We start from the raw sequence: 13,553 nt of genomic DNA on the forward strand, positions 1-13,553 counted from the left end.
AAATTCCGTGTAACAGTAGTTGCGCGGACTTGCGATAGATGGTGCTGGCATATGTTAGATAAGAACAGATGTATGCGTTTGAATAAGACGGAATGATATATATTAATATAATATGATGTAAAAACTAAATCAAAGATGTCACCGCTATTATCGAATTTGGAATTAAAAAAGTCTGTACTATCGACCTTGATTGAGTTGGGTAATCGGTTTAGCATCCCCATAAGGCTTGAAACATAATTGAAAAATACTGGCAATAGGAACAAGGAATAACAAATTTCAATCTACAAGAAACCATATACATATACCAGAGTACACAGTTTCTGACGAGTTGAAATCTGTTGCTCCCTGTTCCTATTGTCTGTACTTTTCCATCGTGTGTTAAGTTTACATCTCATAAATTATTCTGATTAATAATGTATTATCGAAATATTAATGTTAATGATCACAAATTTTTATTAATTATCGGTAACGTCATCATCAATTAAATCTTTAATTATATATCCCCAAGCTCCTCAGATCCCATTGATAGTCACGAAAATTTGCCCAAGGCCGACGGTTTTAATAGTATCTCGTCGGTGACTGACTTTACTAACGGAAAAATTAATTATATGCGGAAATTTAAACACCGTTGTTAATCTAAAGTTAACATCTATATTAAAGTTACCATCTAAAGTTAATAACAGAAACTTATTCATACACCTAATATACATATGTATGTATGTATGTACGTACAGGGTGCTTCCGATACCTACACATCAGTAAGTCGGGTTTCCATCGGCACGGGCATGCTCACCCGCAGGGATCTGCTTATCGGCATGGTAATGCAGAATAAGATTAGATCTAAAAACGAAGTAAGCAAGATATCCATTCTGTTGGAATATCATTTCCAATCTATTTGTGAGTGCCACATCTTCACAAAGTTTATTGAAACGATGGAGAAGAAATTCTGAATAATAAACGTGCGTCCATATTTTCTTAAATAAATTCGAGGTTGATAATGTGATAAGTTTCCAGCCACGTATTCATAGATCGACATAGTAATGCAGAAGTAGATTAGATCGCAAATTCGGCAGGGAATAAGATAAGAGAAATTGAATTTTACATTCTGATATAGTGTAAAATTCAATAATATGATATAAAACATATATTTACTAATCAAATAATACCTGATCTAATTTAACTTAAAATTTAATAAACATATTTGAACAAAAAATATTTTTGTCTTGAAATACTTATATAATAAATGTTTAACATGTAACTACCATTTTTTTCTAACATAAGTATAAAACAATTCTGCATATTTACAATATTTTATAGGTTGGCATTCATTTAAATAGCATAACACATAAAAACTTATACCTGGCGATATCGTCATGACGTTTAAATTTTTGTGAATGATCTTTTGAACCAGTGATGCACATTTGGCTCCCCGGCAACACGAGAATCAGCCCCACCACTCTCGCTGTCTATTTTGAACACGGTAAGTTTGTTTTCTAATTTTTTATTGCAATATATCAGATATTATTGTCAGTTATCTTTTAATTCTTGTGTCATTAATTTTATATTAAATTACTTAGTTTATATAGATGGATTTCAGTGATACCGGAAATTTATTTATTTTTGAAAAATACTCTGGTCTGACGAAACAATTTGTAGAAAAAAATAAATGCATAACCTGACATATTACATTATTATGTAGAGCACAGTCCACGCTGCATAAAAACATTTATGGACTATGAATACGTGGCTGGAAACTTATCACATTATCAACCTCGAATTTATTCAAGAAAATATGGACGCACGTTTATTATTCAGAATTTCTTCTCCATCGTTTCAATAAACTTTTTGAAGATGTGGCACGAATAGGTTGGAAATGATATTACAACAGAATGGATATCTTGCCTACTTCGTTTTTAGATCTAATCTTATTCTGTATTACCATGCCGATAAGCAGATCTCTGCGGATGAGCATGCCCCTGCCGAAAGGCAACCCAACTTACTGATGTGTATTGGAAGCATCCTGTACATACATATGATCTGTTTTCTGTTTCTGCACTAGACTGCACTAAAATCTCTTACTTCTAAGGACTCTAGATTGCATTAGAACTCTCTTTCTCGCTTTCGACAAATATCAAATATGTACAGTACAGTGCATTAATTCACTGAGTCATAGTAGCGGACCGACTTATCGAAAAAAAGAAAATACAGTATTAAAAAGTTGATAAAAAAATTCTTAGAGTTCTATGAGAAGAAAATAAATAATTTTTGTCTCTTGCAGTTTTTCTGTAAAGTTGATAGTATTTGAATAAAAAATAAATGTCGATAAGTCGGGCCGTTACTATGACCCAGCGAATTAATGCACTGCAATGTACCTCATCTATCTCACTTTAAATTGCAAAAGTATACACTAGTTCAGCCACAAAAAACAGACTTATTAACAAATTCACAAACAGATACAATGGAAGGAATAAGGAACTTGTTCCTTATTCCTTTCATTGTATTTAAGCCCTAAAGACTTTCATGTTAATATACCTGGGATCCAAAGTAGTTGCAATTTGTAGAAACAATGTGACATTGTAATCTGCATATCGTTCGAACAACATATCCGACAAAGATTCTTTAAAAGTCTTAGCTGTGTTACTGTCTGATTCTTTCACTTTAAGATGCGAAGATACAAGTTGCCAAAGTAATGGTTTCAATAGGGATATCAGAGGCATTTTTTCTTCACTTAATGTCATAATGGTAACTTTGAACGGTGCGAGAACATTGACAATATCTTCCATAATTTTCCACTGTTCGTTAGATATTTCGAACATTTCATGATCTATCCCATCGGTACTTTCTAATATAGAGACAATCATGTTACGACGCGCAATTATTTGTTCCAGCATCGTGTACGTAGATATCCATATGGCTGGATAATCTAGGAATATAGTATTTTCATCCAACTACAATAAGAACAATAAATATTAAATTTATAAAATTTTACTTACCAATTTTATACATATATGCTAGAAACAAAATTTAGCCTTTAGCAAAACTATCTAATTGAAACATCTTTCATTCAACAGCAACCAGATATCTTATTTTACATAACAAAGATATTTAGTTGCTTCGGCGAAGTAAATTTTGATTCTTTATAAATAATAAAAAATATTTGTTTATATTAATTAAACAGTTTTTTTAACTGTTATATATTTTATTGCAGAAAAATTTTGATTCACAAAAAATTTTTCTAGTAAACATTAAATTGTATGTGTGTTAGAACCAAAATATTTTATGCCAAATATTAATTCATAGTATTAGGAAAATACCTCTGACAATTGTTCTTGCATAGTCAAGGTTTCAAGTGCACGTGGATGGCTTATGATAGCACCAATAACCGATCTGCATTTGGCCAACGTTTGAGATACTTCAGGATTCTCAAAGCAAGCTTGTGCGCACATTTGCAGAGTATGAAGCAAGCACGGCACCACGGTGAAGCCACGGTTAGTCAGCGCCGTGAGCAAATTTGTTTTTGAAGTACTAACAACCACTGCTGTTATTTTCTCTATTTTAAGCTCCCATTCACGTAACAGAGACTCTATGACAGTTCCCCAATGGGATTCCTCCCAATCTAACGGTGCGTGAAAAGTGCTTAAAATCTTACATTCTAAAGTAGCCTCTTCATCATTTTGATAATAAACTGACATAGTAACAAAATTCTCATTGTTATTGGATCGCCACTCCTCAATGGTTAATGCCAATTCAGAGGCGATATAGGACAAGGAAGTTCTCACCGATTCCCGGAAGGTATCATATATTCCAGGTATTATCTCTTCTTCCAGCTTGTTCTTGCTGGGGATCTCGCAAGGTGAGCGTAGAGTTGCCACTAGTCTTTGGAATCCACGTCCCTCTACAATCTCGGGCAATTGCAAATCCATAATTAGAAAATCCGCTATAGCTTCCGACACAGTTTTTACATCGACCGACTGATTGACATTCTCCTCCATGAGGAACGCCACATTCTGCCCGTTACTGTTAATACCAGAACCACCCTTGATCATTACTCTCAGTGGTTGACCAATGGTGATATCATCCTCCATGTTTGACAGACTTATGTTAGGATCTGTAACAAATTGTATATCACCGTCTATCTGTACGGTACCATCTGCGTTAGTGGTATAGATATATTTAGCAGGGCTTAGGCCCTTGAGCAGCTTCTTCTGCATCTTCCGCTCCTTGTTGTCCAGCGAAAGAATCTGTTTTGTACTCGGCAGATTGGACGATTCGAGGTCCCTTAATTCCTGAGCGTGCTTGTTCTGCAGGTGCATACGCAGGTTGCTAGTATTACGATTGTAGGCGATCTGCGTCTTGCACAGTATGCAGACAATCTTTACCTTGGTGAGAATGTCGCCGTCGTCGGTGGCTGGAAATCCAAAGAATTTCCAGTAAATACTTCGCATCGACGGCGGCACCACCAATTTCTTATATGTATATGTGTGCTTCTCCTCCATCATTTTCGCCAGTACCATTTGTATATCATCCTTGTTGTCATCGGACGTGCCTGGCTTTGCCACCGGGTTGTTCACCAACGTTTGTTTGTTACTCTCCATGCCGTACACTCAAGTACGTTCGACGTACGGTCACCTGCAATCACCGGTGTAGGCATGTAGATATATCGTTTTAAGTAGGCCTATAGCAGGAGAGCTTGGAGAGTGGAGAGCGAGTGTCCACTACGACGAAAGCTCTAATAATTGCTCACCCAATATTCCCAATAATCCAATTAATCAAATACAACTACGACATTCAATCAATCGGGATGAAATGCCGAATACAATTCATATCGCGTGTCTCGTGTGCAGACTGCAAACCATGGAAGAAGGCATCGCCGCGCGAGCGTCGCGCGTCGGTCGCCTCGCCGCGCCGGCGACGCGAACAGACGCGAGTGCGCTGTACGAACTGCGAACTGTGACGAATTTTACCGCGAATGTACAGCTCCGATATATCAAATTTCTCCCCACATATACACAATATACATACTTCCGGACCGACGTCGCTCAGTTCCACACTCTTTTTCGCGGCTATCGATGTTCAATTCAATCCATCGCGTCGAAAGGCAACGATGGCCCCCGCGCGATCAGCTATCGACTTATTACTTGCGATGATGCGATATCGACTTTTGTACCCGTTCGTTTCGCGAGAGGAGTATCGTTTAATCGTTATATCTATAGACCTCTCGCCCCCGATCGATTCGAGTATCACATCGTAATGGCGGTAATGGCGAATGGGACGCAATGAGACACGCTCGCTAACGAACATTCGAGCAACGACGCACGATCAAAGAGATATGTATATATGTAGTACACTGCTGTTCATTAATCGAGTCCCTCGAGTGTAGGAGGGTGGAGAAGTGTGTAGGGTAAGCGCCATCTCATCTACACCCAAGTGCAACTAAAGTGAAACTCGATTATTGAACAATAGTGTACATACATACGTATGTATATGACTGTGGTCAAAATCTCTCCGCAAATGCTTTGAAGCGTTTGATGGACCAATTAGAAGAAAGAATTTTACAAACTGACCAATTACACAATGCTACAAAGCGTTTGTAGCATCGCGTTGACCGAACCCTATTATATCATACCTTGCATTCGTTTACGCAGCGGTTAGCGCAAAAATATTTTTTTATCCTTGTTATTCATCGAGTGTTAAACTAGTAGGATTAAATTAGTCTCTTTTCTGTTTCTGCACTAGACTGTTCTAGAACTATCTTTCTCGCTTTAAACAAATATCAAACGTATATCTTTCTCACTTTCAGTTCCAAAAGTGTATAGTCAGTGGCTGCGTTCAGCAGACTCAACAGTTTTGCAACCGTTTTATGACTGGGTGCATTCAGTACTACAACCGCTCACTGAGCATTCAGTGAGCTCTTGGGGTGGCACCCAGTTGGACACGGCTCAATTGGACACGAGCCACTCACAGCGCTTGAGACTACAAAGCTCCTAAGCACCGGTCGCTGTTATTGATGGTGTCCAATCGAGCCGTGATCAATCGGGATCACCCCAGCTCTTGTATCTGTTTGGTCTATATTTTTAGTTCTAACGGAATATGCCAATCAGATGCAAGAACTCATTGAGCGCTCAGTGAGCGACTGTAGTACTGAATGCACCCATTTTTCTCTCAGATTGGACTATTCCTTTAAAGCTAAAAATATAAACCAATCAGCGCGACGAATCATAAAACGGTTGTAAAACTGCTGAGACTGCTGAACGCAACCAATAAAAGGTTGCAACACTTTTTAATTCGATAGTTTTCGGAACGCGCAAAAATTCTAACAGAGCAGATCACCATCTCTGAAGGCCTATAGTCAGCGGTTATGATAGGTAAAGGCCGCAGCACACACTCTTGCATAACGCATAATGCATAGTGCATAAAGGAATCAACCAATCAATATTCTTCTTTTCCATGGAATGGGAGGAAAGGAAAGATTCTGATTGATTCGTTTATACACTATGCATTATGCGTTATGCAAGAGTGTGTGCTGCGGTCTTTACGATAAAGCAGGGAGCACAGACTCTTGCATAACGCATAACATGAGGCATAAGAAATTGAACCAACCAGAGTTCTCTATTACATGGAAGAGAAAGAAACGGAAAACTTCGATTGGTACATATTCTTACCCCGGATCTACAATAGGTGTTTTAAGCCTTATGCCGTAAGAAATTGACCAATTACAGTCGAATCCGAGAAGAATAAGCGACTGTGATTCGCCCATTTCTTATGGCTTAAGGCTTAAAACCCTATTGTAGATCCGGGGTTAGTCCGGATCTACAATAGGTGTTTTAAGCCTTAAGCCGTAAGAAATTAACGAATTACGGTCGAATCCGAGGAGAATAAGCGACTGTGATTCGCCCATTTCTTATGGCTTAAGGCTTAAAACCCTATTGTAAATCCGGACTTATGGAAGCACAATAGAACAATGGCCGGTTGCTTTGGCACGTTGTGGTAAATGTGATTTATTAAGGTTCGTAACCATCGACATCTAGAATGGACCGCTGATGGCAATGGTGGGGGTAGAAAGACGATTAGAGTGAGAGGCAGGAATAATAAGATCGTTCTTATTCTGTTTACTGAAGCCTGATTGGTTGTTGTTAATCCAACAACCAATCAGGCTAGTTAGAAACAGAGTAAACAGAGAAAGAACGATCTTATTATTCCTGCCTCTCACTCTAATCGTCTTTCTACCCCCACCATTGCCATCAGCGGTCCATTCTAGATGTCGATGTTCGTAACCGGTCGGCCATTATCGCCACACTTCGGATTCAGTTCCGAGTCGCGCAAGCGCAAACGCAAATTTTATCCCCACACTTGTGTGGCACGTCCGCCATGTCTATTTCCCCTTTCCTGATCCCGCTTTCACCCCTGTGCTTTGCGTTTTCAGTCACAAGCGGATGTACAACAATATCACGTGAACCAGCAATTTGTTGTCATCTGTGTCTCGTTTTTCAATTCGGCAGTAGACGTAACTCTCTGATGCATCATGGCGAGTACGACCGAAAACATTACTTGCGGTGGTTTTGTGTTTCTCAACAACTTTGACTCAGCAAATCTAGCCAAAGTGGAACCAGTAAAGATTCCGGAAAACCTCGAAAAAGGTAATCTCCTGATACAGGAACGCTTTTTATGGATCTACGACGAATAGGCAAAATAATATGTACCAATATTTGAAAAATATGCTACTTATTTGTTTTATTAATAAGAAGTGGGCCCATGTTTGTCTTTAATACAGATTCTATTTTTGTTGGAATAGACTCATGCTTAAATAGTGTAGCAACTGCAAACTACAGTGCAATATTATTCTATTCTCCTAATAAAACATCTTTTGATTGTTTAAAAAATATTGCAAGAGGAAATTTATGTAACTTGGAAATTTGGAAACTGATCAATATTCTGATTCTGAAACTTAATATCAATTTGATATCATTGCGTTATCGTTACGCAGCTTTTTTTATCATATATATCTGCATATAGTATAACGGTACTGATTGTTAAATATTGCAGAATGAGGATAAAGAGAAAAAATGTTGCTATTTTGAGAACAGATGACAATTTTTAAAAATAAAATGGAAAAAAAATTTTCTCTAAATGTCATTTATATAATATATATGTGTTGTTGCAATTGAAAGATACTCTACTTACTAAAAGAATTAGGGAGACAACTGGATATTCAGCTAGTATCTGGTTTCTAGCAATATATGCGATTAAAATTTTATATTAAAATGACTTACATCATGGTCTGAATATTCAGAAAACTTTTATTATCACTGATATTTTATTATCACTGATATATCTGGCTGGGTACTGGATATTTGCCAGATATCCGGTACTGTATTAAAAAAAAATATGTCAGTGATAATAGAAGTTTTCAGTGTATTCACACCATGATGCATGTCATTTCAATATAAAATTTCAGCCACATATGTACAGGATGTTCCAGAATAAACCATCCACCAAATATTTCATGTGTAAGTAGATCATCAGACTAAACTGAGTCAAAAAGTCCTCTAACATTTTGCAATTTTTGCAATAGTTAACAAGATATATCAAGTACTTACTGAGTAAAAAATGATTGAAAACCAATATTCGGCAATTTTTAGTAATTAATATCTTGTTAACTATTACGAAAATTACAACATGTGGTACATATATATATATATATATATATATATATATATATATATATACGGGGTGTAATATATTTCTAGAAACCTAATACTAGCCGAAAATATCCGGTTACATCCCTAAAAAGAATAATATAACAATAGTTATAAAACATGGCTTTATTCGAGCTATATAATATTTTGTGAACTTCAAATACATATATTACATAAAATCAAGTTAATTTAAAACAAAAATCTCATAAAGTTCTCATAAAAACTATCGACGTATTACAAACGTTTTGGCTTACAAAGCCTTCCTCAGTGTAAATTGTGATAGATTACTTAATTAACAAAAATTTAACCTCCCTAATCTATTGTCAGATTGTATTATACATTTCGTTTATTGTCGCTGTCTATAATATAACATTTCATTGATTACTATTCAAGCATTGTGTGACTATTCCAATAAAGATAGAATATACACTACAAGCAAGTGATGTTAATTTCTTATTAATAAAATAAGTAGTAAAATATATATTTGTGTTACTTTGTTTATCCCCCTTCTCGATTATCTTGTACATTTTCATGCCTATATTAACATAAATGTTATTGGACAGGAGAATTGTTTTTCTTGTACTCATTGATTAAATTAACTGATGTTACTTCTTGCGAGAATCTAAATATATTGCAATGAAATATATGATTGCTAATGTACTTCTTATGTAACGATACAATATCAGGTTTTACTATTTTTAGATGTCTACGAGATTGAAGGCAAAACAACCAACAAATTAAATTCCAAAGACACGTTGGATTACGAATTCAACTTATGGACAAAGCATGATTGTCACGGTACACAATTCCAAAATAACAATAGGACGTGGTTTTATTTCGGTGTCAAGTCTAATCATCCGAGCGTCTCAGTCAGATTTAATATAGTCAATTTGAACAAGCAAGTCAAGATGTTCAGCCAAGGGATGTGTCCAGTCTTTAAGATTGTACCAGGACACTTGCACTGGGAACGGATTCGCGAGAGACCTACATATACTGTAATTGTAGCACAGTTTTACACACACACACACACACACACACACACACACACACACACACACACACACACACACACACACAATATAATATATATAAAAGAATGTATCTAAGAATATAGCAAGGTCATAAACATGTGTAATAATTGTGTGGCAAACATATAGCGTATTATTTAACGTTGCAGGTTGATCAAAAAGGAAACGATTTTACTTTGTCGTTCCTCTATTATATTCCAGAAAATTCAAAAGCCATTACTTATTTTGCTTTTACCTATCCATTCTCATATACAGACTTACAAAATTATTTGAGAAAAATTGATATAAGAATGGAAAAAAGAAGTGTAATATGTACAGATGATATCTATTATCATAGAGAATGTGCAATAAAATCTCTGGAGGATCGTAGATTAGATATATTAACAATAAGTTCTTACTATAACATATCAACGGAGAGAGAAGATAGACTGAGTAATATGTTTCCTGAGAAAAGCGAGGAGAGGCCTTACAAATTTCGAGACAAGAAGGTATTTTATTATAACGATAAGGATTTTTATCTCTTTAAAAACAAAATCTGTATATACATACAGGGTGTATCATTTTAATTGACGCACTAAAATATCTCTTGAATAATGTGTTTTAGAGAAAAATGTTTCAGACAACAGTTATATGGTTTGGAGGGGGCACATAAGATGGTTATTGGTTTAACCTTGGAAAATTGTTTGAAGGTCACGTAAAGGTCATCACCAATTTCTTAAATGGAATCCCATATATTTCATTGCATATTCTTGTAGCTTACCTTGAGAGCTTTCCAAAACACTATAATTAAGTTCATTTTTATAAAGTACTTTTCGAATTATAAGGCTTCAATGGTACAGTACCGCCGGCATTAGCATTATCCAAGGTGTCCGACCGACGATTAAATGTTATTCAGAATCATCAAATATTATCTAAGTTATGATTCTGAACATTTAAGAGGTTTTAGTCGTCGGTCGGACACCTGGGGTAATGCTAATACTGGCGGTGCTGTGACTTGTAAGCCTTATAACTCGAAAAGTACTTAATGAAAATGAACTTAATTATAGTGTTTTGGAAAGCTCTCTAGATAAGCTACAAGAACATGCAATGAAATATATGGGATTCCATTTAAGAAATTGATGATGACCTTTACAGGACCTTCAAACAACTCTTCAAGATCAAATCAATAGCATCATCTTATGTCTACCTCTAAACTATATAACTTTTGTCAAAGCATTTTTTTCTAAAATGCACTGTTCAAGAGATATTTTCGTACATCGCTTTAAAATGATACACCTTATATATACATACATATATACAAATTAAATTATTTCAAAGGCATAAACCACGAACGCCGATTCTAAATGGCTTAAATACTATATATATTTTCTTTAATCATTTACAATAATAGACGTTTCGGTCCTAAATTGGACCTTCTTCAGTATTACATTAGATTAAATAATAGAAAGATACAAAAATTTTTTTTTTTTTTCCCCTTTAAGATACATATACTGAAATAAAAATATAATATGATTCAATATAATTTATTATATACTTAAAATTACGAACAAATTCGGTCGTTATTCATCTTCATTCAGTCATACTAGTCTTTATGAGCAACATATCATGACCATGTAGTAAATTGTCAAGCGAATTCCATGATAAGCAAAACAAATTTCCAATAGCCAGCATTATTTCTCCCGACATCAAGTTACCCAGAAGTACCAATTTCTATTAAATTATGTAAAGATAAGTTATTGTTTGAGATTCAATTATTAATATTTATAGAACGAAATTGACATTATTTATGTTGATTAATTATTATTATAATGTTTAATTAATTTAAAAATATTCTTAATAATATTTGGTATTGATGTTTATTTCGTGATAATTTATCATTATTGAATTCATGTAAGCAGCTATTGGAAAATTATTCATACAGAAGTTAAAAATTTATTTTTAAAAAACGATTAATGTTAAGTTATTAAAATATATTACAGAAACAGATTACCTGTGTATGTCAAAAGTTAAAAATGCATTCCAAATTTAAGACAATAGAAGTGATACAATTATTACACACAATTTAGAGATTAAGACAATAGATGTGATAAAAGTTGTTCGATGCGATACAGATCGATGCTGAGAACGTATTAGCTATATCAATACAAGTCTCGAAAGTTTATATACAATTTTTCAAGAACAAAAGAAAGATCTAGAACTAAATTGTTGATATAATGTTCAATAACGGAAAATAAATCTCTGGTAATTTATCAGTATCGTTTTGTTTATTAATACCACATTTCTGTTTTTTTATAAATATCATTTCAGAAGTTAATCTTTTCTGAAAAGAAGATTCATTATCCAAGATCTTAATGTTATTCCAATCAAATTTGTGATCAGAATTGATTTGGTGCTGTGCGACTACACTTTGCAAATTATTAGAATTAGTTGTACTAGATTTATGTTCCTTGATTCTTGTTTTAATTTTTCGTTTCGTTTGCCCGACATAAGAAGCTTCGCAATCAAGACAATTAATTTTATATATTACATTACAATTCTCTATTTTTTCAAGTTTATCTTTACCAGTTCTAATGATCGAATTTAGTTTATTTATTGGTTTATAAGCAATTTTGAAATCATTCTTTTTAGCAATCGATTTGAACTTTTCGGATATATTTTTCATATAAGGAACAATAAAATATTTAACTATATCATCACTCTCAGAATCCTGAATTTCGTTTTTGTACAAATTATTTCTTCGAGCCAGATTATTAATTCTTTTGTTAATAGTACTAAAGATTAAGTCTAACGGATAGCCGTTATTGAGTAGAATTTCAATCATTGCTTCTATATTCTTTTTGTGAAATCTCGGATGTGAGAGGAAGATAATTCTGTCAAATTGCCCTAATATAACACTTTTTTTATGTTCGATAGGATGATTCGAATAGAAGTTAAGTAGGCGTCCAGAATTAGTTGGTTTTTTATAAATATCGGATATAATATGTCCATGTTCAACGATCAAAGTAACGTCTAGAAAATTTATAGAACCGTCACAATTCTGCTCACAAGTAAATTCAATCTTGTCATGATATGCGTTAAATGTATTTAATATTTCATCGATTTGATTATCAGGTACCGCTAAAACAATATCGTCCACATATCTGTAATATAGTGGAATGTCAACATTTATTGTAGAGAGAACATTATTTTCGAAAATAATGTTCTCTCTACAATAAATTATTTTCGAAAATAATGTTCTCTCTACAATAAATGTTGACATTCCACTATATTACAGATATGTGGACGATATTGTTTTAGCGGTACCTGATAATCAAATCGATGAAATATTAAATACATTTAACGCATATCATGACAAGATTGAATTTACTTGTGAGCAGAATTGTGACGGTTCTATAAATTTTCTAGACGTTACTTTGATCGTTGAACATGGACATATTATATCCGATATTTATAAAAAACCAACTAATTCTGGACGCCTACTTAACTTCTATTCGAATCATCCTATCGAACATAAAAAAAGTGTTATATTAGGGCAATTTGACAGAATTATCTTCCTCTCACATCCGAGATTTCACAAAAAGAATATAGAAGCAATGATTGAAATTCTACTCAATAACGGCTATCCGTTAGACTTAATCTTTAGTACTATTAACAAAAGAATTAATAATCTGGCTCGAAGAAATAATTTGTACAAAAACGAAATTCAGGATTCTGAGAGTGATGATATAGTTAAATATTTTATTGTTCCTTATATGAAAAATATATCCGAAAAGTTCAAATCAATTGCTAAAAAGAATGATTTCAAAATTGCTTATAAACCAATAAATAA

The 13,553-nt window shown here is 34.2% G+C and overlaps 2 protein-coding genes across 3 annotated transcripts in view; one reads left to right on the top strand and one right to left on the bottom strand.

Moving 5' to 3' along the window:
- Positions 1–5,262, bottom strand: part of LOC108769114 (zinc finger BED domain-containing protein 1) — a 10,177-nt gene extending 4,915 nt beyond the window's left edge. Inside the window, exons 1-3 of one of the 2 annotated variants that reach the window (XM_018519921.1) lie at positions 4,745–5,262; positions 3,315–4,629; positions 2,533–2,948 (exon numbers count right to left, since the gene is read on the bottom strand). In XM_018519921.1, the coding sequence (XP_018375423.1) occupies positions 2,533–2,948; positions 3,315–4,595 (1,697 nt within the window). In that variant the 5' untranslated portion in view covers positions 4,596–4,629; positions 4,745–5,262. Of the gene's footprint in view, positions 1–2,532; positions 2,949–3,314; positions 4,630–4,744 lie in introns of those variants that run through there. The other variant, XM_018519922.1, reaches the window with a different exon arrangement.
- A 2,114-nt stretch (positions 5,263–7,376) lies between these two features.
- LOC108769113 (cytosolic carboxypeptidase-like protein 5) overlaps positions 7,377–13,553 on the top strand; it is a 20,134-nt gene continuing 13,957 nt past the window's right edge. Inside the window, exons 1-3 of the mRNA XM_018519920.1 lie at positions 7,377–7,637; positions 9,399–9,691; positions 9,874–10,212. Coding sequence (XP_018375422.1) covers positions 7,523–7,637; positions 9,399–9,691; positions 9,874–10,212 — 747 coding nt within the window. The 5' untranslated portion in view covers positions 7,377–7,522. The remainder of the gene's footprint in view (positions 7,638–9,398; positions 9,692–9,873; positions 10,213–13,553) is intronic.

This window comes from Trachymyrmex cornetzi, unplaced genomic scaffold (genome assembly GCF_001594075.2).
Source record: "Trachymyrmex cornetzi isolate Tcor2-1 unplaced genomic scaffold, Tcor1.1 scaffold854, whole genome shotgun sequence".
NCBI classification, from domain to species: domain Eukaryota; kingdom Metazoa; phylum Arthropoda; class Insecta; order Hymenoptera; family Formicidae; genus Trachymyrmex; species Trachymyrmex cornetzi.